Source organism: Ambystoma mexicanum, chromosome 5q, assembly GCF_040938575.1.
Source record: "Ambystoma mexicanum isolate Mex_15411 chromosome 5q, UKY_AmexF1_1, whole genome shotgun sequence".
NCBI lineage: Eukaryota > Metazoa > Chordata > Amphibia > Caudata > Ambystomatidae > Ambystoma > Ambystoma mexicanum.
In genome coordinates, this window is record NC_090933.1 from 984,543,978 (window position 1) to 984,569,459 (window position 25,482).

General features: G+C 44.8%; 1 protein-coding gene across 1 annotated transcript in view; it reads right to left on the minus strand.

Annotated features, from left to right (window-relative positions):
- Positions 1 to 5,949: 5,949 nt before the first annotated feature.
- Positions 5,950 to 25,482, minus strand: part of TMEM74 (transmembrane protein 74) — a 217,623-nt gene continuing 198,090 nt past the window's right edge. Inside the window, exon 2 of the mRNA XM_069621507.1 lies at positions 5,950 to 7,627. Within this exon, the coding sequence (XP_069477608.1) occupies positions 6,724 to 7,569 (846 nt within the window). The 5' untranslated portion in view covers positions 7,570 to 7,627 and the 3' untranslated portion in view covers positions 5,950 to 6,723. The remainder of the gene's footprint in view (positions 7,628 to 25,482) is intronic.

Genomic DNA, 25,482 nt, shown 5'->3' on the forward strand with positions numbered 1-25,482 from the left:
GTTTTAAACGTGGTAACAATGGCGTCTATGCTGGTTAGCTCATTTTCAGTAAAGTCATTTCCTTTCCCAATGTAATAGGTATTCTGAAAGCTGCAGAGTTCTTAAAGAGATGTACTTCCATTTTGAAGTCAGGCAGAAGAGGCCTGTCCAGTATGTGTCCCCATGTTTGAAGACAAAGTGTTCCTGGTGTCTCTGCAAGCATTGCTGGGGTTTCATGCACACTGCGGATGTCTCAATGGGAGGGAGCATGTGAGTGTCACGGCCATGGCATCAGGACCTCCTCCCACATATGGAGAACATTCCCTGGACGTGGTTCCCTGTAAGCCCATCTGTTCTTTGACAGTGATTGTTGATGGGATATGGCAGACCATTGTATTAGGCCAGGCAGTGCCATAGAAGGCAGAGTACGGTCACGTTTGTGCTCTGCGCTAGTTTTACATTGCAGTAAAGCGACAGAATCTGTGTGGCACCTAATTATTGAATGCGAAGCAAACACAGCACAGCGTGCATTACATTTAGCACACTTTGCACCATTGTCGGGAAACATGGATGCATGGTGGTGTTCCTTTATTGCAGGATTCAATACTCAGCTAACTTGTGCCATAATAAACTTTATGGGTGCTCTGAGGATAAATAACACGGAGTGACATTTTTGACCTTATCTGGCGAGGAACTGTAACTGTAACTAAAAGTTTTTTCTTTCTTTTGTATCAAACTAATGTTACAATAAAATTAAAAAAAAAATTAAAAAAATTGCAGATGTCATGCAGCCTGTGCTTTGGTCCACAAGAGTCAGGGTATTTAATTAATTCATGGCTTGTGGGTGTTAGGATGCCTGTTGGGTCTTTCTCTTGTGGGATCTCACATGGATGAGCAAAAGGATATAGGAGGGGGTAAAGGTAATCCCCTGTATTCCATCTGTTGTTAGCCCTTTGCACAAGGGTGGGCATCCCTGCTCCCTAGTAGCTCTCCGAGTTCCGAGGGTGGAGCAAATCCATGTGAGCTCTCCTCTTCATTCTGGGTTCCATGATGCCAGTGGGTTTTTCTCCCTTTCTCACAATATTCACTTAGCATTGTTGTGTCCTGTGTAACATTTACACATGCTTTCCAGATGGAACTGGGTTTCTCTTTCTCACAACACTTAACTGCTATTCTCATTTCTGTATGGGTGATATAGCTTCTAAAGCCTTTTAGGGAGGAGCTTGATAGGGGGGCCGTCTCAGATCCGCTGATTGGTCAAATGCAGCAGTATTTCACACATGTCACTGTAATTTCATTGTGTATGCTCTGGCTATGGCGTTTCTTGCTTTCAATGTGCATCTGTGCTACGCAATTGAATTTTGATTATTCCTAGTTATATTAAGGTGTAATGTAACAAAGTGATTTTATTAATGGCACAGGGGTATTATCCCACCTTTAATCGGGTTCAGCCTCAGTCGTATGTTGTACTTCTTTTAGCCTCGAGGGCATTTTAGTGCCGTGCCTATTTTGGAGGGGTTCTCTGGGGTGTTTAGTGTGACACGATATGACCTTTGGTGGATTCGATTTCTCCTCCTCACTGTATATAACCTGTCCTTCAAACTATGCATTCCGCGGTATAGGACCTGTGATAAGTAGACTTGCAAGGGACTTTAGCATATCTATATGGTACTGATGAACCGAATATTAGCGAGATAGGTGTCACATTGTTCGGTGAATTCTGGGAAATGCAGTTTTGTTCTGGTTTTTGCATGCAGCTCAAAGGAAATAGTTTAGTGCATAACCCTCACCACTCTGTCACTAATGACATCATGACGGGGCGTCTTTATAGTAGAAACATTCATAATTTGGCACCAAATATTTCTACAACGATTTAACAATGCCTTGTGCATTGCATGTTTTCTTTGCACAGCCAATACACATCTCAATTAATGTCAACTGTAATAATACCTGTTCATATCTTTAATATAGGATGTTGCTCGTTCTGCACCTCCTTTTACTGCTGGAAAACGTGACATTTATAAAGAAATACATCAGATGAATGAGCGAAAGCTCTGTACTGAACAAAGATGGTAAAATGTTTCTTGGTGCTGCGCTCACAATAATTTGTAAAACAGTGTCAAAAGCTGGCAAAGCAAGGTCTTCGTGCATGTCCCAGAACATGAATAATAAAGAGTGTTGCTATGCGAACAAGCTTAATGTTTGAAAAGTGCCAAAGCCTGTTTTTTGTCGCTAGTGATGAGAGAAACATTCTGCAATGCATGGTCTCAGCTGTTGACTCATTAAACAATAAAAAGACATCTGCGACAGCATCATGCAACAATTAAACACTCGTCCTCCAGTAACACCTGTGTATGCACCAATAACAAGCGAGTGGATATCACAAACTAAAATGCACTGTGACCTCCCTCTCAGATGAACCTATAATGTAATGTGTTGCAAAATGGTCTTGTATAGTGTACTTTCTAACAGCATATTGTTCCATAGTTTTGCAATAAAGTAGTAGTGAGTGAGTATTGGGGGGGGGGTTCTGCAATAAAGTAGTAGTGAGTGAGTATTGGGGGGGGGGGACCAGAAGCACCTGAGTCCTATATGCCTGTGTGATTTGTGATGGTTTGTGCCGGGGACACCCAGAGGGGAGAGGCAAATCTGTTAGCTGACAGTACTGGGTTGCTGGGAGAGCCACTGGTTTTGTAGGAGGAGGGGGTTGGTTTGCTATACAGCAAAACATGTTGGACGCCACGCAGAGACGTTTAAACACTTCTGCAGTGATTAATGTGGTGTGAGTGGTCCTAGCAGGCATACGTCTGCAGTTTCCATGGGATCTCTGTGCATATACAGTGTTGTGTTGAGCATTTAAAATGTAACGTTAAACCGTTTAATACTGTTGCATCTTATCTGAGCATGCATCTTATCTGAGCAAACATACATCGCGAGAGTACAGGAGTTGCATATTAAGATTTAAGTTACATTTACACCTGACAAAAGACGTCAGTGGTTTACGAGGTAAAACACTGATAGAGGAAAGGCTGTATCGACACTGCCTGGGGAATATGGAATACCTGAAACGTTTATTTTCAGAATGTCTGGCACTAAATGAATTGTGTAATCAGGTTTTTAGCAAATTTGTATAGAATTAATTATTTTTATTATTAGTTGACTTTTGTAAACATCTTGTAAATTTTAAGGACGCAGATATGAAGAGCACTGTAATAAGGTTTTCAAATCTTGTTTTGATTTGATGATTTATATGTGAATGGAACATTTTGTGTCACTGTTCTTGACATGCACTGTGTAAAAAAGTTGTAAAACTAAGATACACCCAAAAAGAAAAAAGTGTAGAGGTGATGATAAACTTAACTGAGAAATGGTTAGTTGGGTGTGTAGAATAGGTAATCAGGGAGATCCTTGATAAGTCCTGTTGATTGGATAGAACAACCACAAAGTAATTCAGTTTGCCGAGTGTGAAGGGTGAGTGACACCATACTGCTATTATCAGGTGGGGACATTCTCTCTGGTTGAAGTGTTAGACCAACATGGAAGGATTTAGGTTAGTAGACATGATAAGGCATGTAGGGGAGGACAAAGAGGCTCATTTCCCGGTCAATCAATGCGTGAGGCTGCCTCAGAGAGACTGAACACCTTGTAATGCTATCTGTGATGTGGCTCAGTAAGGACATGTGTAGCATTTGGCAAAAATATAACATTTTTATTGCCAGCAGATAATAGTATTTTGATAGTATGTAATATGGCAATTTTTTTTGCCAGTATAACATAGCATTATTGGTAGCATGCAAAGGACAGGATTTACAACACAGCCAAGCCCAATTTAAAACTGCAGACATTCAGAGCACGCATAGAAACTTAGAGTGCTGCCAGGTCAAATATTGAAGTGCACCATTTTTTTTTGGGATGCTTCAAGCATGGAAACTACATTAGAATATACATAACTCACTAACATTATTTAACATTACTAAAATACAAATTCTAACCTTTGAATGTGGGTTTGTTGTTTTGTCTTGGATATCCTTTGCTAATTTTGTACCTACAATAGTCTCTTATTACAGTTTTATTTAAATGCATGCTGCTATCGGGGCATCTGTTTCACTTTGATTGACTTCATTTGTAAGAACACCTGACTATGTTTCGAACTGGTGGGACCATATTTAAACCACAAATAAGATTTATAGAGCACTTTAATAGTAAATTGGATGTTCCAGAGGCTCCTGCTGGACAGGAAATGTCTAATTCAAACAGATTTAAACCATCAATGTTATGATTTAAACCATAATTCAAATTGTGCACCTACCACATAATAAAGACATCTGACTTGAATCCTTAATATGATTTGTGTGTGGACTGGGTTCTTGGTGAATCTTGAAATTCACAAATTATTATATCAAAGAAAAAGTATTCTGGATCTAATCCTAAAACACATTCAAACACTTTGGGCCTCATTACGACCCAGGCGGTAAGTTACCGCCTGGGCCGTCACTTTACCACCATGGCGTAAACTACGTTTACGCCATGGTGGTTGGCGGACTTACCGCCCCATTCCGACCTTGGCGGGGCGGTAAGTCCCCAATCCCCATTTACCCTTCCCCATTCCCATTTTTGCCCCATAGGGCATAATGGGAGTGGGGAAGGCGTTAATTACGCCACCGTAAATTACGGTGGCGTAATTAACTCCATGGTCCCTTAGCGCCATGGATTTTAACACCCGCTAAAAGCGGGTGTTAAAAGCTCCATGGCGCTAAGGGACCTCGTAATTGGCGGTAAGGGGTCGGCGCAGCTAACGCTGGCGTAAACCCCTTACCGCCAGGGTCGTAATGAGGCCATTTGAGTCGGTAAATCAGATCAAGTCTTCACCAGTTCAATGATGTGCCCTGAATATGAGCGTGAGGCTTGATAACAAATTTGGATGCCTCTTTACACTCAGAATCAGTCAGACACTATGCAACACCTTAAGCAAGCACACCATAACCAAATAACACAATTCTAACCATGTTGGAATGATATTGATGGATCTTTGGAACCTGCTGGCCAAGGTCCACAGAGTAACTTTCAATGTAAAACAGGGAAGTCTGGCGTACTCCTGTCACGTTCTTTGTGGTTAATTCCCTGAGTGATTAAGCACTGTACAAAGTATAGATACAAAATGTACACACAACAAGTTCAAGTTACAATCAAGGAAATTCAAGTGTACAAACATTGTGGAGGCCAATGCTAAGAGATACACAATTTTCATGAACTATAAATAAAAGCAACACAGAGATTCTTGAAATCTACTTACCCATTGTGCCCTGTGAACCATCCTGGGTGCTACATTGAAATGAGATGATCTGGACCATTGATTAAACTGTTCCTGCATAATCCCAGGTAAAACTGAGCCCGGCAGCAAAGCTTTCACCATTGCCCTCTGCTGGCATTGTTAAAAAAAAAAAAATTGGATCACTGTTACAAATGTATTTTGTTTGATTATAGCCTGTCAGGGGCGTTGCTAGGGGGGGGGGCTCAGGGGGCTATAGCCCCTGATCTTTTGGTTGTAGCCCCGGATAGAATCTCAGGAGCTACAGCCAAAAGACTAGCTAGCCCACAGTCCCAACAGTTCTGACATCAGCTTAGCCCCGGGTCTTTTCCAGACCTAGCAACTCCTAATACATTTTGGAATTAAGGGCTTTTGTGTTTGACATATTCATCAAGAGCCACATGAACAGATGAGAATAGTCTTAATATGGCCTGTGAGAATTCTACTGTAACCCTTGGAACACCTTTCAATGCATGTACCTTTACCTATTCTACCATTTAACAATTGCAGGTAGGTCTATATTTTTGAATGTTAAATGCATTTTACAAATTCGAAGAACACATATTTTATATAACTAAACAGGAGTTGGCACTGTCTGGGCAAGTTGACAAAAACATAGACACATTTCATGAATTAATATTTTGAAAATGAGATTACAGCACTTAAATTCGAAACCACAATAGATTTTATTGACATAGTGAAAGAAGGCTTTTTCTTCCAAATGGCAATAACAGATCAATATACCAAACTTTTGTAAGGTAACACTAATTCGAGATCAATTGCTAAACAAAACTATGAAGGCCGTAAATGCTTTAGTTAAACTTGATCAAAATCTTTGGGAGACTGGGTAATTTTCTTAAAACTCGATTAACACCAGGGATCAAATTACAACTTTGAAATCTCGCTGTACTATCGAACCAACATATCACACTTTCCAGATTCTCCCGTATTTGCAGTATATTAAGCAAGAAAACACGTTGCTCAAAACACCATAATAGAAGTATTTTTTTTTTTACAGTTGCATGAGTTGTCGGTCAAAAAGACTTTACCGAAAATAAGCTGATTTGAAGTCACACAGGGAGCTGCCATCAGTCTTTCAGGAAACACTGCAGACAGTTAGTTATCTGCATTATATTCACTGCTAGCCAGTTTATCTCATTCAGTTTCATTTTGCTTGCAAAAATCTTACAAGAAATTCTCCATGATTGAGACGAAACATACAGTCAAAATAAAACATAAAAAATAGTTTAGGTAAGTTTTACAGACATACAATTCTGTTTAAGAAATATCAGTGTAGCCTGTTGTACATTAATTTTATTTCAAATGGTGCAGTGCATTTTAGGTAACGCCATTAGTACTAAATGCAGTATAGAAATTGCATACGTTTACATACAATTATCTTCCATCTAAAATAGAGGCTAAAATGTAGAAAGGCCCTAGGTTTCTACAGCAAGAGCATCTTCCTCAACCAGTGTTAACTCAAGTGTATTTTCTGGTGTCACAGATTTCATCCTAAAGCTGAAAGAACCATACATTTTGGCAGACTCTTTGGAGGATGCAAAGTGGCTCCTCCGGTATATCTCCCCTTTCCACATAGAGACCATTAACAGGCTAGAAAGCACCACACCACCCAAGGTCAAAAGGCATAGGCCAGCAATCACACATCTATCCAAATGGGCGCCAACCCTTGCGTTCTCCTTCTCCAGTCGCTCCATTTCCCTTGCAGGAACGGAATTTGGCTCCACCTTCACATCACGGGGTACAATGTAGGAGACAATCACAAGCAGTATCCCAGTCACAAGAAACATCACAGCACTGATGAAACCATAATCAATGGATTTCCCTGAACTTTCCGACACAGTTTCATCATCGGACAGGATGGAGGGATCATGAGCCGCATCTTGCTGGATGTCTTGACGCAAATCTTGGCCCTGGGTGGGGCTTTGCCCCTCTCTCACTGATAGCGATGGGCTTCTATACGCCAGATTGACATTTTCATCCACATGCGTGAATGAGGTTTCAAGTTCTTCTGAGCAACAGACTTTCCTCTTTCCCATCTGGAAAGCTGTGATGACTGGCGTTTCCACAGACAGTGCCGCTGGATAAGAATTCCACATTTCGTCACATCCCGATGCCCTGTGTGCAGGCATACAGCGGCTCTCCTGGCAGCACCTGGGCTTTTCTGTTTGGTGCCTCCCATCATCCCTGCTGGTTGTATCCCACTCCACGTTGTTGCATATATCTGGTGTTTGGTTCTCTTTGGTGAGATATAGAAGCTCCATTAAAGCCAGCAGATTGATCTTGAACTGTCAGGTGCTGTTAATCCATTCTTTCAGGAACCTGCAAAGAATGAGACACAGCAGACATTATTCATCTTTCAGTGTTTGATTGGTTGCTTCCCTATAACTGGGTGTGAAAGACATGGAAGCATTTTCTGTAAAGAGGATATTTTGTGTCCACTTAAGGAAGGTTGCCAAACCCAGGTTAGATGCATGCATCATAGAATCACATTCTTTCAATGTCAAAATGCCACAAACAGAAGGCACTGTTTAAAGGATGCATACATTACTATACTATATCCAGTATGTATGCTACTCTAGAATTGAGAAAGAACATAGTATAGGTTGTTACACCTCATACAAAATCAGTATGAAATGTACCTCTTTTAGAGACGGTAACAAGTCAAAGAATCCAAACACTAAAATGTAATGTCATTTTCAGCGTAAACAAATATATATAAATAAGGTAAAATGCAGCCATGCAGTGGAAAGTAAATCTACTATAATGTATTAGGTTGCAAACTGACAGTTGTGTCTTGTAAAATGTTGTAAATCTATGGGGTTACCTATCTATGGGGGTAACTATGCCAGATCTGTGGATAGTTGCCAGCAGAAAACGAACACTGAAATTGACTTTTTCCAAGACTGAGCCAAAATGGAATCCTCTTAAAGAAAGTATTTAGGAAGAAAATGCATTATGTAATAATAGCATCATAGATCCTTTGGTACAATCAATTATTTTGAACTTTTACTAACTAAATAACTACTGGTATGAAAACATTCTAAATAATTGACCTGTTTCCTCTAACACCTGTTTCAATGCAAATTATTATATATGAGGAACCTGCTGTCAACTATATTATAACAGTCACTTCATTCAATTTTATAGGCAGTCTGGTTTTCACCCTACCTATAGCACAGAGACAGCCCTCATACATCTTCAGAGGCAGAAGCTAAGCATTATGGACCGTGATAAGTCTGGCCTCCTGGTTTTATTGTACTTATCAGCAGCGTTTGAATTACTAGATCAGAAACGACTCCTTCACATCTTGAAGGACACCTGCCATTTCTCTGATTTAGCTTGCAAATGGATACACTCCTTCCTGACTGGAAGACAGTCGAAAGTCTGCTGGGGAAACGCCTCCAACCCATCCCATTCTTTCCACCTGTGGGGTTCCACAAGGTGAATGTATGTCCCTCATCTTGTTTAATCTCCACAGCCTATCTCTATGCAGCCTCCTAGAAGAATCTGAAGTCTTTTGGACCAACTACGCAGATGACACCCAATTAGTCCTGGAGATTTTGGGGACTATGCCTTCGACAGCTTACTCCTCCAAAATATCTATAATCAAGTAGACACCTGGATGGCGGACAATTGAATGTGCCTCAATAAGGGCATGGCTGAACTCCTTATCTTTGGCTCCCCCCAAGCTAATGCCAAACCTCCTAACTGCTACCAGTCCTTTCCCATCCAGGGCTGTAGCATCTCAGTAAAGAGGAAAATCAAAACTCTCGGGGTACAAACCGACTGCACATCGAGTGCAGAATCTCACATGAACCTAGTTGCCAAAAACTGCTCGTACCATCTAAAGCTACTTAAGAATATTCGTCCATACCTTAGCGGCGACCCTACTTGACAAGTGTCTGTATGGAAATCTCCCAGCTACCTGAAATATACTACTTCCTGGTATAAATCGCTACCTTTGTTAAGATCAACAAACACCAGTCATGTTGCTCACCCACCTTTCAAGAAATCAAAAGGGCTGGGCAGAGCATTTGCTAACTGCTCTTCTAAAATGTAGAATAGCCTCCCTATATCCATGCGATCAGACTCAAATCTGACTATGGTTAAGAAAGCAGTGAAAACCTTCCTCTTCGCCTAGATGAGTCTGACCTGCTCCCGTTTAACCTTGTCCTGTTCTTATCCATTGTCCCTTGTGTTTGTGTGCGTCTGATGACTGCGGACTGCAACGCGGTACAAAAAAGAAGCTGACACATGTTTCATCGGGCGGATGTTAGTGAATGGAGTTGGCAGGGATGTCAGCGGTGCGGTCAGAGGGTCAAAGGGAGGAGAGGAGAGAATGGTCTGGCTAAGAGAGAGGTTTGACAAGTGGGGAGGAGAGAGAGAGAGAGGTCAGAGTGAATGAGGGCATCAAGAGTGTGTTCAGCCGAGTGGGTTGGAACAGAAGGGAGAATGGAAAGGGATAGAGAGGAGTAGATGCTCTGACAGGGGAGTCCAACTGGATGTTGAAATCACCCAAGAGGAGGAGATTGGAGGTGGATGAAAGTAAGGAAGAACAGAAATCAGTCCATTGAGAGAGAAACAGGGTGGTAGTGTCTAGAGACTGGTAAATGGTGGCAATGGTCAAGGTGGAGGAGGGTGAGATAACCAACTTGCACACCAGACTCTCAAAGGAAGAGTAGAGCTCGGTGGGTAAGATGGAGGAAGTAACCCACTCATGGAAGATTTAGGCAACTCCACCACCAGCACAGTGCGGTTGAGGCTTCCAAATTATTTTTTAGCCATCAAGGACTGGGAGTCAAAAGCAGTGACTGAGCTGGCATTGAACAAAGTCTCGGTAAGTGCGAGAATGTTGAGGTCAATGGCTTCAAGGAGGAGGCAGATGTCAGGGGAGTGTTTGTTGGCTGAGCGGCCATTAAGAGTTTCCAGGTGAAGGAGGTCTCCTGCCATTGAAAGTTTTCTGAGGAGGGGCACATGGGAGTGGAACACTGTTAGGAAGGGGAGGGCTAGAGAGAGTAGTGGGAGGAGAAGCAGTAGAAGGTAGGAAGGTATTGAGAGATGGCAGGATCTGGTCAAAGAAAAGGAGATTGGGTTGAGGACCCTGGACCAAGGGAGTGCCTATGTGGTAGACATTAACAGAGCAATGTGAAGATGAGAAGCTAGCCAAGAGGACTTCCCACTTGCAACCAACGTTAATGGGAGAGGATGAGGAAGGAGAGAGAGTAGAGATAAGATGAGGGGTCCATAGATCTGGAGGGGGGGACAGAGAAGAGGATATCAGTGAACACCTCTCAGGAAGAGGCGCTAACATAGGTGTCTGTGATGGGAAGGCCAGCTCCCTTTGAACCAGGGTGGTATGAACTTGGCAAATTTCTTTGAATACCATCTCGTGTTCACCATGAGGCATTTATTTCACATGCCGAGGGCTTTTCCAGACATGTGGGTTGAATTTGAATCTAACCTTGTATCTCAACTGGAATCTAGAGTCTTGTTGTCAACGACCACAAAGGACTCTCGGCCGTTGAGTCCCCTAACTTATTTCCTGTGTGAATGCTGGAGCATCATATCGCACAAAGTTTTTGAGCAGCAACACGTTCCTATTCCCTGATGTATCCATCTGGCTGAATACGGCATTGAGTGTGCAAGGGAAGGTGTCTTATTATGGCCATTGTGGTACCTGGATGGGTTTCGGTACATCAAAAATCTTTTTGAGGATGGAATCTGGATTCACTTCACGTTTTCGTTGAGTGAGTTTGATTTGAGAGACTGCAGTTATGCCGAATACAGACAGCTGAGGGGGATTGTTGCCACCAAGCTTGCTCTCACTTCAATGATCACCATGCAGAGTGCTGCTTGGTCAGTGCTGGAACTGTGTGATCAGTCTATACATCCGGCTGCCAACATGTACAATGTCCTTGTGTCAAATCGCAAAGGGGATTCTGAGCTTGCAAATGTCTGGACCAGTGAACTGGGTGAGATGATTAACCCTGGCTGCTGTCATAGATGCTGTAACAATGTCCGCTTGACAAGCATGGATTGCGGTCTGAAGGCCTCCCAGACCAAATTACTCCTCAGAACATATTGGACCCAGGGAAAAAATGACTTCTTTCAGAGAGTGACTAGTGCTGAAAATGTAAACAAGCAAGGGGCACATTGAGCATTCTAGTTTGGTTCTGCAGCAAGACAAGAGACTTTTTGGAAGGGGTCTGTGAGAGGATGGACTTGGTGTTGGGTCTACCATTCCTAGAAGGGATTCCCTTTTGATTCTTGGGGATATCACTCTATTGGTGGATCTGTCATTCTCAAAGAAAATATGGCTACTGCAAAGCTGCATGCTTGCAAAAAAGATGATCCTACGTGCATGGAAATCCTCCAATTCCTTCTGTATTGATGATTGGGTGTAGGGATGGTTGTCCTTGTTCAAGTATGAGAAGGCCATTTTGAAGGACAGAGGGCAAACTGATAAACGTAGTGATATATGGGGATTGTTCCGGGATGTGTATCACTGATGTGCTTACAGGATATATTCTTTGTACTGTTTTCATCTATGTGATTTTGGTTGCCCTACTGGTATTGTAATATAGCCTGCTGTATAGATTATATACATGCTTTTCATAATGTGTTTTTTTTTCATGGTTTTTTTGTTTTTTTGTTTGTCATCTTGGTATCATGGACATTCCACTTGCTGTAACCTGCTTGCTGTATTGCTTGTTTACACTGTTTCTGCTGATTATGTGATTATTTCATTACTTTTGCTACATTTCAGCTTTGTGTACTTAAAATAAAAATGTAATAACCAAACATAGGAGCCCTACTTTCAGATTGTTCTTACCCATTCTGAGGGCATTTTAAATAAGACTCGGTAACTTACAGTGTAGTAGTTTCTTTGGCTATCTTTTGCCACTTTCCAAAAACGGCATCTCTTTGGAAGCAGCACTGGTGCTGTAATGAGATGAGAAACCAAACTAGAGTGGCACAGTTTTCAGTAGGAGTCAGTCATCCACCTAGGAGAGCTACGAGGGAATGAGTCCAAGAAAATGTTAAAAATAAGATGTGATAAAACAATTCCTTTTACAAAACAATGTTCACATCGTTTGAAACACGGGCCATGATCTGTGAATGCTCAATGATCTCCTATTATTGTAGGAAGACAACGGGTGCACTGAGCCTAAACCTAAAACATGAACATTTGTATTACCAATAACTCTGCCTGTCCAAACGTGTGACTGTAGCAATCATTCCTACGTCAGAGAGCATACAAGGCTGGTAATGGCCCTCCAGCCTGATCGAGAGAGCCTCAGAGATGGTCCACCACCGACAATCCGGTGATAAATAGCTTGCATTTGTTTATTTATCCGTTTTTTTCTATGGGAGATGGGCTGTGCGCGTATTGCTCAAGGCCAGTCTCCTGTGGAAATAGAGATGACTGCCACTGTAGAACTAGAAAAGTAGACATCGGGCATCATTTCGAGTTTGGAGGTAGCCATGGCGCTATTAGCACCATGGCTGCCTCCAAACCGGGCTCCATTACCGGGTTCCTGCAATGAGGACTTAACGGGTCAGTCCGACATAGGAGGACCCGGTAATTCCTCCTTGCAGGAACCATTCCCCATTCCCATTTGAGCCCCTATAGGGCTCAATGGGAATGGGGAGGGAGGTAATAACGGGCACATTACGAATGGCCCGTTATTACCTCCCTCTTCCCCTCGCGGGTCCTGGAAAAGACGTCTGGTTTTACCAGACGTCTGGTCCGGGTCCCGCAAATGGAACCTCGTAATCAGCGCTCCCGTAATGAAGGGTGCCGGTCCCGTGCCAGCACCCTTCATTACGGGAGCGCCACCCTTGTAATGAGGCCCATAGTCCCTTTCCTTTTTTTAATGAAGGCAGCCTAGATGGCAAAGCATGCAGAGCTGGGAGCCCCAGCAGATGAGATGGGCAGCCGTTTGGTGGTGGGAGAGCGGCACTGTGTCTGGGGAGCAGATGTGGCAAAGGTTCCAGGACAGGTGGGGCAAAGGTGCCAGGACAACTAAAAATGCTGCCACCCAAGGAAGGGCCTTGGGTGGCTGGAAAAGTCACTGTCAGTTCTCACCTGTGTTTCCAGCCACCTGACTGGCTGAGACCCCTTTCTCTGAATGACCTATAATACTGACTTCCAGTGCTTTACATTTGGGACAACTAGTATCCGACTCTGGATTTAGACATTCTAAATGAAATCAAATATGTATTTGTTCCATTAAATATCTTAAAGAATTCAGAGGCACAACCAATTGACCTACACATAAGAAATTCCAAACACCAACATCCTTAGAAAGGGACCACATATGTCATAGCTCCAAAAGAGTAGGAAACAGAGAGCTGAGTGATAGCAAGAACGTTTGAAAAGGAATTGATGGTGGTGTGAAAAATGCACAGAAGGAACATAGGGCTAGAGTGGGAGGACGAGAAGGGAGCTTGCAAATGGAGGTAAGAGGGGAGGAGGAGCCTATGGCCATAGAGTGAGTGGGCCTCATTACAACAATTGCGGAATGGGTTTAACGGCACCGGTAATGGTGCCGGCGCCATTAAACCCACTCCGCAATATTACGAGGTTCACTCGCGGGACCCGATATGGACGTCTGGTTTTACCAGCGTCCAGAGCAGGTCCCGCGAGGGGACCAGGGAGCTAACAAGGGCCGATCGTAATCGGCTCGTTGTTAGCTCCCGCACCCATTCACATTGAGCCCTATGGGGGCTCAAATGGGAATGGGGAAGGTCGGGCCCAGGTTCCCAGAAGGAGGAATTACCGGGCCCTCCAAACTCGGAATGGCCCGGTAATTCCCCATTCAGGGTACCCGGACCTGGACCTTATGAGTTTGGAGGCAGCCATGGTGCAGTTAGTTACCGGGTTCCTGCAATGGGGATTTACGGGGTCATTCCGACATAGGAGGACCCGGTAATTCCTCCTTGCAGGAACCATTCCCCATTCCCATTTGAGCCCCCATAGGGCTCAATGGGAATGGGGAGGGAGGTCAAAACGGGCACATTACGAATGGCCCGTTATTACCTCCCTCTTCCCCTCGCGGGACCCAGAAAAGACGTCTGGTTTTACCAGATGTCTGGTCCGGGTCCCGCTAGGGGACCTCGTAACCAGGCATCCTGTAATGAATGGTGCCGGTGCCGTACCGGCACCCTTCATTACGGGAGCGCCACCCTTGTAATGAGGCCCATGGTGATTACAATTTCAGATCAAACAATTTAAAAAAGCAGAGTACTAAGCTAATTTCATTTTGCCCCTTTTAAATTGCAGCTCTCAGATTAACTAAAGTAACTAGAGATTTCAAACAACCCAAATCTGAATGTTTTTCTCCCGCAGGACTTTATGCAAGACTATTGCTTGGTTGCCATTAGTTCGAAGACCTCTTTCAAAAAGGGCAACAGAGAATGAATCATGGAGCCCACTAAGGGCGAAAGAGAATGAACAACCTCTGGCGTATACAAGGAGAAGGAGAGCAATGGAACGCAGCAATGCACAGGGAGAGAAGGAGAAAGCTCAGATCTGGAGAGCGTGGTAGAACGAGAAAAGAATAGAGGGAGGAGGAGCGGGATTTGGGAGGAAGGGATTGTGCAAGGATGGAACGGGGCTAAATGGCGTGGATGGATGCAGAGGACGAAACAATGAGCCAAATAACCAGGAAGGTTGATGAGAAGGCAATGAATGCAGTGGAATGGAAAGCAAGGAAGAGGAGGAAGAAAGGAACTGAGCAGAATGAATGCAGTGGAAAGCAAGGAAGAGGAGGAAGGAAGGAACTGAGTGAGCAGAATGAATGCAGTGGAATGGGAAGCAAGGAAGAGGAGGAAGGAAGGAACTGAGCAGAATGAATGCAGTGGAATGGAAAGCAAGGAAGCGGAGGAAGGAAGGAACTGAGCAGAATGAATGCAGTGGAATGGAAAACAAGGAAGCGGAGGAATGAAGGAACCGAGCAGAATGAATGCAGTGGAATGGAAACAAAGGAAGAGGAGAAAGGAACTGAGCAGAATGAATGCAGTGGAATGGAAAGCAAGGAAGAGGAGGAAGGAAGGAACTGAGCAGAATGAACGCAGTGGAAAGCAAGGAAGAGGAGGAAGGAAGGAACTGAGTGAGCAGAATGAATGCAGTGGAATGGGAAGCAAGGAAGAGGAGGAAGGAAGGAACTGAGCAGATTGAATGCAGTGGAATGGAAAGCAAGGAAGCGGAGGAAGGAAGGAACTGAGCAGAATGAATGCAGTGGAATGGAAAACAAGGAAGAGGAAAAATGAAGGAACCGAGCAGAATGAATGCAGTGGAATGGAAACAAAGGAAGAGGAGGAAGGAACTGAGCAGAATGAATGCAGTGGAATGGAAAGCAAGGAAGAGGAGGAAGGAAGGAACTGATCAGAATGAATGCAGTGGAATGGAAAGCAAGGAAGAGGAGGAAGGAAGGAACTGAGCAGAATGAATGCAGTGGAATGGAAAGCAAGGAAGAGGAGGAAGGAAGGAACTGAGCAGAATGAATGCAGTGGAATGGAAAACAAGGAAGCGGAAGAATGAAGGAACCGAGCAGAATGAATGCAGTGGAATGGAAAACAAGGAAGCGGAAGAATGAAGGAACCGAGCAGAATGAATGCAGTGGAATGGAAACAAAGGAAGAGGAGGAAGGAACTGAGCAGAATGAATGCAGTGGAATGGAAAGCAAGGAAGAGGAGGAAGGAAGGAACTGAGCAGAATGAATGCAGTGGAATGGAAAACAAGGAAGAGGAGGAAGGAAGGAACTGAGCAGAATGAATGCAGTGGAATGGAAAGCAAGGAAGAGGAGGAAGGAAGGAACTGAGCAGAATGAATGCAGTGGAATGGAAAGCAAGGAAGAGGAGGAATGAAGGAACCGAGCAGAATGAATGCAGTGGAATGGAAACAAAGGAAGAGGAGGAAGGAACTGAGCAGAATGAATGCAGTGGAATGGAAAGCAAGGAAGAGGAGGAAGGAAGGAACTGAGCAGAATGAATGCAGTGGAAAGCAAGGAAGAGGAGGAAGGAAGGAACTGAGTGAGCAGAATGAATGCAGTGGAATGGGAAGCAAGGAAGAGGAGGAAGGAAGGAACTGAGCAGAATAAATGCAGTGGAATGGAAAGCAAGGAAGCGGAGGAAGGAAGGAACTGAGCAGAATGAATGCAGTGGAATGGAAAACAAGGAAGCGGAAGAATGAAGGAACCGAGCAGAATGAATGCAGTGGAATGGAAACAAAGGAAGAGGAGGAAGGAACTGAGCAGAATGAATGCAGTGGAATGAAAGCAAGGAAGAGGAGGAAGGAAGGAACTGAGCAGAATGAATTCAGTGGAATGGAAAGCAAGGAAGAGGAGGAAGGAAGGAACTGAGCAGAATGAATGCAGTGGAATGGAAAGCAAGGAAGAGGAGGAAGGAAGGAACTGAGCAGAATGAATGCAGTGGAATGGAAAGCAAGGAAGAGGAGGAAGGAAGGAACTGAGCAGAATGAATGCAGTGGAATGGAAAGCAAGGAAGAGGAGGAAGGAAGGAACTGAGCAGAATGAATGCAGTGGAATGGAAAGCAAGGAAGAGGAGGAAGGAAGGAACTGAGCAGAATGAATGCAGTGGAATGGAAAGCAAGGAAGAGGAGGAAGGAAGGAACTGAGCAAAAAGGGGGAAAGGAGCAGTTGCAAGGATGGAAAAAGTTGCACAAGTGTTTTAACACCAATATTCCTTCAGCCACTTGTTGCAAACCAGAGCCAAACTCAAAAGCACATTTTGTACGAAGCATTCTGCTGAAGGTTTGGGGGAAATTGTGTGCTATGAAGAAACAGCAGTTGGCTCACATGCAGAGGGGGGACGAGTAGAGGGGGGGGGTTGCATGCACACGTTGAAAGGTGCACGAATGGTTTCATCCGGGAAGAAGAAACCAGCAGAAGCTCAAGAAGAGATGTACAGAGATATGCCTTGGGGTTGCCAAGTTCGGCACTGCATGCTGGAAAAAAATAAGCAGTGCGGTGTATATTTATCCATTAAAGCCCCGGGGGATAGGATAGGGGCTTTAGAGTTAATCCAGTCTGGCTGGATTAACTGCAGAGCATCCATTAAGTGCCAAACACAGATCTACGATACTGCGCTAAAAGATTACTGCTTGTGATTGTGCCCTGGAGGGAGGGGGCGGGGGGGAGCAGCTTCATGGAGCGGTAGGGGGTTTAACTCTTGCCATGGCTGGAAACATGCTGTAAGTGTAGATAGCAGGCGTCTGGCGCTCTCTGGAACCTCGTGCTGTGCAGTGGTGTGTGATATACATCGTTGAATGGAAACATTACATTTGATGAACTGGCAAATGCAGGGGCTGTTCTAATTGGATTCCATTTGCAAGTCTATTACAGTGTGACTTGTTTTCCTGTTTCTTGGGACAAGGACGGGGACCGATGCTTATTGATAGATGGTCTCTGGTATGACGTGCTTAGTTTATCGTACGTCATTTCCTGTGTAAGGTCGGCCGCAGGTAAAAGCAGTATCAGTGACATCCGCGCCGTGTGAAGCATGCTCTATTATCCGGCACAGAGCTGCAGACAGTGGGAGTTTGGCTGGGCAGGTGCCAGAGATCGCATTGTCAAATAACAACGTGTTCATTAGAACTACGAGCGCGTTGCCAAAAAAATTAACAAGGATGGCATTAATTGCTATGATTACTAAGCAGGGAGGTTATTGCCAACACATGGCACTTGTAATGTTAATTTGGATGCTAATTTCTTGCCGTAAATTATGCAATTTAAATCAAAACTACAATTTTTGAAAATGAAGATTTTTTTGAAAATGTCTGTGATAATTTTGGATCATTGCAACATTCTCGAATAAAGCTCTTGGCTGGGTAACATTCCATGGGTAAGGAAAAAAAAACAATAAATAAACCAGATATGTTATTTCTTCTGATATTAAACGACTCGCTGCAGGATCTACATGTCCAAGGAAGAAGTCAAAGGACATTATGCCAGATGGTGATTAATGAGGGGTAAATGTCAGGACTGAATGTATTTTTTTCGCAATTGTTGTTTATGCCTTTAAAATTCATTGTAATTGAAACATTTGTATTTCAATTAATTGCGGTTGTCAAGGCACTGTGTGAACGCAATTGCAAAGCAGCAAATATGGAGACCAGAGCAACCTGGGCGTGTTTCCATCCTAAGAAAGGGCAGGTATAAATTCCATCCTGCACATTTCCAAAGGAAAGTTGGAGTGGGAACAAAAACATACAGAGGCTCATTTTGGAAGTAACTGCTGAACCCATATGGATGCATATTTGTACATTGCCGAACCCATACCATCACACAGAATAATTTGGCTCACACATTGTTTGTCAAGTGTTGGAAATAAAAGGCTGTAGGTTTTATTGTACAGATATGGTTATGAAGATAACAATAATCACATATAAGATAATAACAACACTTTTGGGCACCGGGTCTTGGGGTTACCCCCTCTGGCCTGTGCCCGCCTTCTCATGTCCCATGACTTGTTGTGGGCACCATACAGTGCCCTGTACTTCTTTTCCTTTGTTCTTCTCCCCTATTTGTAGGGTCGGAGGGTTTTGTGAAAAAGAAGCAAAGGTTTGGATTGCACTGAGTAAACAGTGCACCTCCTGTGTGTTTGGGTCCCCGTTCAGGGTCCACAAACTGATTGGGCCTCATTACGACCCAGGCGGTAAGTTACCGCCTGGGTCGTACCTTTACCACCATGGCGTAAACTACGTTTACGCCATGGTGGTTGGCGGACTTACCGCCTGTTAGGCAGAAACCTGTGCAGTTCCCTTGGGGAACACTGCAAAAGATTTAAGACTACAGGTATAGCAGTAAACCCACTTGGTAGCAGTCTGCACCACCCAGATTTACCTGGTAGCTGTGGCTGAGCAGTCAGACTTCCCTCAAGAAGAGTTAGGCAGTATGCAAAGTATACACAATATGTACTCAGACACAATAGCACAAGCAAACACTGACCAGAGCTTGGTTTCAAAAGTATATAGTTATTTATTTTTTTAAGAACACATAAGTTGAAAACACTCTAGCAAAGTATAGTAAAAACACTTAAAACACAGTTATAATGAAAGCAGTTTCAACCCTTACTCCTATCTAGACAACTCTAAGTTAGCTCCACATAATTAAAACAGAGGTGAGCGCTTAACGTTAGATGACACTCTAGTAGGTTTAAGGAAGGGATAAAAAGAAACAGAAATGGGTTAAACACACCACTCTAAGGTCCAGAACACTTGCAATAGGCTCAAAGAAGCACAAAGTCACAGGTGAGCAAAAGTCACTAGGCAGGGCCCACTCTTAGAGTAGCCGGAGCGAAAATGTGCCCAAGATCACACCGTTATTAGGGATTCAAAGTCTTGCAAAGAGTTAAAAAGGGTTTAGAGTGGCTTAGAAGTTTAGCCAGGGTATTCCAGGCACTCCCAGGTTCGAAAGCCGGGGGCTAAATCTACCCCGTACAGTCGGTGGCAAGGGAAGCCAGGCGGAACACGGTACCTTAAGCGGAAAGGATCCTCCAGCGGTGGCAGTTGTTCCAGGCAGTGGCAGCAAGGCTCGACGTCGGTCAGGGGAGAAGAAGTTCTCGCAGAAGAGCAGAAGAAGAAGGTCGTTGCACTGCCCGGGAAGAAACCAGCCGCGGAGTCCTCCGGTCAAAGGGTTGTACCGACTTTCGTGGTTGGGGTAAAAGTGGTGGGGTTCCGGTTGCCGGGGTGCTTGGCACTGGCAAGGCGGCCACGAGATACCTCGAGAAGCGAAAAGAAGGCGAAAACTGGTTGTCCCCACCAGTCAAGGGAAGGAGCCACTCCGTTAAGAGTTCTCCTCGGTCGTCGGGAAAAGTGGTGAGACGGTTCAGCAGGGCTCCACCGGGTGGTGTCGTCGAAGCAGGTCGGCTCAGCTCTTCCCTCGTCGGATTCTTGGTCCTGTGGCGACTTCTGAAGTTCCAGTCCCCAAAGCCCTGCTTTTATGCAGCAAACCCCCATTCACCCAGCCTAGCTGTCACTCAAACATGCTAAGTGGTGAGCCGGCCGGCTCACCACTTGGGCCAATCAGGACGGAGTGCGACTTGAGTTACCAAGGTAACTCAGTCCAGGGTGCCTAAATCCCCCTCCACCCCTCCTAAGTACCCCAGACAGAGTGGCACCACTTTGGAGGGCTTCTGTGGAGAAGCCCACCAAAAGTGGAACAAAGGGCTCCACTTTGGGTCAGAGTTACAGAGGCGAACACCAACGCCATTTTAGAATCAAGTTTTGGCAAAAAGTCCCAACCGGAGTTATAAAAATAAATATATAAACCGGCGGTATGTTTAAGGCTACCGTAAATAAATAATTAAATGTGTTAGCCTAAAACAATGGGAAATCCCATAGGAAAATATTCGCGGTCGAATATAAAACGTAGTTTCCACTGCCACCAGCCAAAACTCGATCAGGGGGGACGGAGACGTGCCCCCTCGACTAACAGACCCTGGGGCAATCGAATTGCCCCAGCCAGTACGTCCACAATATGATGGTTTGTACTGGTTCTGTTCAGGATTCAAGACTAGCAAAGTCTTTGGTGACTTTACATGCCCTGGGAGACAGTAGTCAGTCCCAGGGTATGGAGTCTATGTTGGGGAGTCCCTAGGACACCCCTGGGTCACGGCACAGAGGGTGCTGTGTAACCCACATCACAAAAAATACATGAGGCCCTATGGAGTAAAAGACCCCATAGCCCATTCAACACAAGGTTTAACCAAGAAAACACACTTCAACATGTCCAAGAGTGAGGGTAAAAGAGTCTCACTCTTGGCAGGAGAAAAAAAAGAAACCCCAGAAATCCAGCAAAGCTGCTGGGGGACTCACTAGGTAGGGAAATTCAGCCTAAACAGAGAATTCTCCCTAACACTCGCCCCCCCAGACTAAGGGACAGGAGGATCTAATCCACTCCTGGATGAACCTCATACCTCTAGTCGATGATATACATCCTAGAGAGTCCATCAGCATTTTGATGGTGACACCCTGACCTGTGCTCAATGGTGAAATCAAACCCTTGCAGGCAGATTGACCATCTCAATAGTTTTGGATTTTCCCCTTTCTTTTGCATTAACCATCTCAAGGGTTGGTGGTCAGTCTGAATAACAAAAGTAGAACCATACAAGTATGGCCTAAACTTCTTCAGTGCCCACACAATAGCAAAGCATTCTCTTTCGATAGTTGCCCACCTTGTCTCAGGATCCTTCAGTTTTCTACTGATGAAGCAAATGGGGTGCTCCCTACCCTTCTCATCCAGTTGGCTTAGAACTGCACCTATACCTACATTGGAAGCATCAGTTTGTACAATGAAAGGTTGGTGGTAGTCAGGAGCTCTCAAGACTGGAGCTTGGCAAAGAGCTCTCTTCAGTTTTTCAAAGGCCTGATTGCACTCCTCATTCCATTTTACCTTTTTTGGGAATTTGGGAGAGGAGATTACATTCAGTGGAGAAGCTATGGTCCCATAGTTCTCGATGAATTTCCTGTAATATCCAGTGAGGCCTAGAAAAGCTCTCACTTGGGTTTGAGTAGTTGGTGTTGTCCAATTTTGCACAGCTTCAATCTTGCTGGGCAAAGGCCTTATTTCTCCACCTCCTACCTCATGTCCAAGGTAGACCACTTTACTTTGACCAATCTGGCACTTACTGGCTTTGATTGTCAAATGGGCCTGTTCCAGAGCCTGCAACACATGTCCTAGGTGGGTCACATGTTCTTCCCAGGAGTGGCTGAAGACTGCAATGTCATCCAAGTATGCCATGCAGAAGTCTTCCATCCCAGCCAGAACTTGGTTCACCATCCTTTGGAATGTGGCAGGTGCATTTTTTAGTCCAAAAGGCATGACCTTAAACTGGTACAAGCCAACTGGGGTTGAAAATGCAGTTTTCTCCTTGGCATGGTCTGTCAGGGCTATTTGCCAATAGCCTGACGTCAGGTCAAATGTGCTGAGGTACTTGGCTGCACCAAGTTTATCCACCAACTCATCTGTCCTGGGCAAAGGGTGGGCATCAGTCTTGGTGACTGCATTTAGAGCTCTATAGTCCACACAGAATCTCAAGTCTTTGGATCCTGCCTTTGGTACTAACACAACTGGGCTAGACCATGGACTAGTAGAGGGCTCTATTACCCCGAGATCAAGCATCTTCTTGACCTCTCCTTTGATGTGGGTTCTGACATGTTCTGACATTCTGTATCCTCTGCTTTTGACTGGCAGACAGTCACCAGTGAGTATCTCATGCTGACCCCAAGGGGTCAAGCCTGGTGACAGTGAGAACAGGGAGGCAAACTGATTTAACATAGATTTGCACTCCTCTTGTTGCTCAGGTGTCAGGTCTGAAGAGAGATTGACTCCTTCAACTTTTTCGTCTAAAGGCACACCTCTGAGGAGATCAGGGAGAGATTCACTCTCTTCTTCCTCTGCAGCTGAAGCTAGAAGCAAGGCTCCTACATCAGGTCTGGAGATGTATGCTTTTAGTCGGTTGGTGTGGAAGACTCTTGGAGCTTCCCTGGGTCTGCCCAGATCCACCAGATAGTTGACCTCTCCAAGTTTTCCCACAATCTTGAAGGGTCCCATCCATTTGTCTTGCAAGGCCCTCTGCCTTGTTGGGAGCATAACTAGAACTAGCTGGTCTTGAGTAAACTCAACCATGTTAGCCTTCTGGTCGTGCCAATGTTTGACCAGAGCTTGACCAGCTTTCAAGTTGTCACTTGCTTCTGCCATCATGTGTGACATTCTCCTCCGGAGACCTATCACATAGTCAGTCACTCTGACTGGCTTGAGGGGAGGAGCACCTTCCAATCCCTCCTTAATCAGGGCCAATGGACCTCTGACTGGATGGCCATAGAGAAGCTCAAAGGGAGAATAACCTACTCCCTCCTGAGGGACTTCTCTATAAGCAAAGAGAAGGCATGGCAGTAGAAGGTCCCACTTTTTCTTAAGGGGTTCTTCTAAAGCACCTATCATGCTCTTCATGGTTCTGTTAAACCTTTCAACCAACCCGTTTGTCTGAGGGTGGTAAGCGGTTGAGAACTTGTAGGTAACTCCACAGGTTTTCCACATGGCTTTCATGTAGTGGGACATAAAGTTTGACCCTCTGTCAGAGATTACCTCCTTAGGAAACCCAACCCTGGTAAAAATACCGAGGAGGGCCTTAGCCACAGCCGGAGCTGTAACAGTCCTCATAGGAATTGCCTCAGGGTACCTAGTAGCATGGTCTACTACAACAAGGATAAACCTGTTGCCTGAGGAGGTTGGAGGATCAAGGGGACCAACAATATCAATCCCTACCCTCTCAAATGGGACTCCCACAACTGGGAGAGGCACTAAAGGTGCCACATTCTTGGAACCAACCTTACCAGAAGTCTGGCAGGTGTGGCAGCTCTTACAATATCTGTCTACTTCAGCCCCCATCTTTGGCCAATAAAAGTAGAGAGAGAGCCTTTCCTTGGTCTTCTTGAAACTCAAGTGACCAGCCAAAGGTATCTCATGGGCTAGTTGTAAGAACTGTTGTCTGTTCTCTTGTGGGACTACAAGGCGTTTGTAGTCTCCAGGTTCAGACTCAGTTGGTTCACTGTAGAAGAGGCCATCTTCCCAGTGTAACCTATACTTCCCAGGCTCTTGCCCATCAGCTTGAGAAGCTGCCTGGTGGCGGAGACCCTCCAGAGTTGGACATTCTCTTTGCCCCTTACGAAAAGCTGCCCTGCTAGGCCCACCTTCTGCCAGTAAAGACTGCAGCTCAGGATGGTCCTCAGGGTCCAAATCTCCAATAAGGTTGGGGCCTCCTTCTAGCTCTTCCTCAGAGTCTAGCTCAACCGCACAGGGTGGTACCTCCCTCTCAGCCTCAGCTGGAGGTGGAGTTACAGGTGTAACTTTGGACAACCTAGGGGAAGTCCTTGTTGGAAGCACTGGGGTGCTTGCTGCTGGCTTTTTCCTAGGAGTCTTGGGTTGCCCCTTTGCTCCTGATCTGGTAGTTACTGCAGTAAGCTGCTCCAGTGGGAGAGGAGTGATTTCTGTCATCATCTCATGAGATAACCCTCTCAGGGTTTTCTCTCTTGCAGGTTTTGTGAGTTCCTGTAACCTTTTGCTAGGGGGTCTGGGGGTATGAGATACAACTCCAAGAGCTTTGAGGTCATTACCCAACAGAACCCTACCTGGCACTTCACATTGTACACTGACAGGTATTTTTACAGCCATATCATTACATTGGATGAGAACTGGTAACTGGGGACACATCTGCACAGGCCCACCAGCTAACTTGGTGAGGCATTTGGGTGCCTTAGCAACATCCTCTGCCTTGAAAAATGATTCATCCACCACAGTTATGCTGGCTCCAGTGTCCCTAATGGCAGGAGTCTCCTGACCATTCACCTGGACACTGTCCTTATAATACTCTTTAGTATTATCTGGGATAGAGTTATAGACATCTAAATTATGTTGTTCCCACAACCCCAGAGAGACTAAAGAAACACTAGCTGAGACTCCAGTGGGTTCATCAGCTAGTAATAGAAAGTTTCCACTTGCCATATGTACTTCCTCTTCTGGAGCGAAGGCTAAGGAGGCAAGCTGGACCCCTGAAGGTTTACCCTTACATCTGGGATCTCCTTTCACATGGTCAGTAGCCTTACAAACAAAGCATGAGCCAAAGGCTCGCTGGAATCGAGGCTTGTTCTGACCTCCTTCTGGTCTGGGACCAGGAGGTATACTAGCCTGATTTGGTTTCCCTGGTGGCTTACCCTTATAGTTTTGTTTGGGGCCCTCTTTGGAATTTGTAGTATTAGAATTCTCTTTGGAGTCCTTTTTAGACTGTTTCTCCCCATCCTTCTTCTGAGTGGCCCCAGAATCCTTGTGAGTGGCCCTGTTGGCAACCCACAAGTCAGCAGCCTTAGCTAGTTTCCGGGAATCCAATTCCCTGGAATCAGCCAAGTGTTGTCTGAGCTCAGGAGAGCAGGCATCATAAATAGTCTCCAACATAAACAAATTCTTCATACCTTCATAAGTGTTCACCTTGTAACCCTTAATCCATCCCTCTAAGTTTTTCAAACAGTCATTCACCCAGGTAGCCCAAGGGGTACCATCATGCTTTTTGAGGCTCCTAAACCTCTTAAGATACTGGGAAGGGGTCTTCCCAAACCTAGCTATCAAAGCTAGTTTCACACATTCATAGTCCTT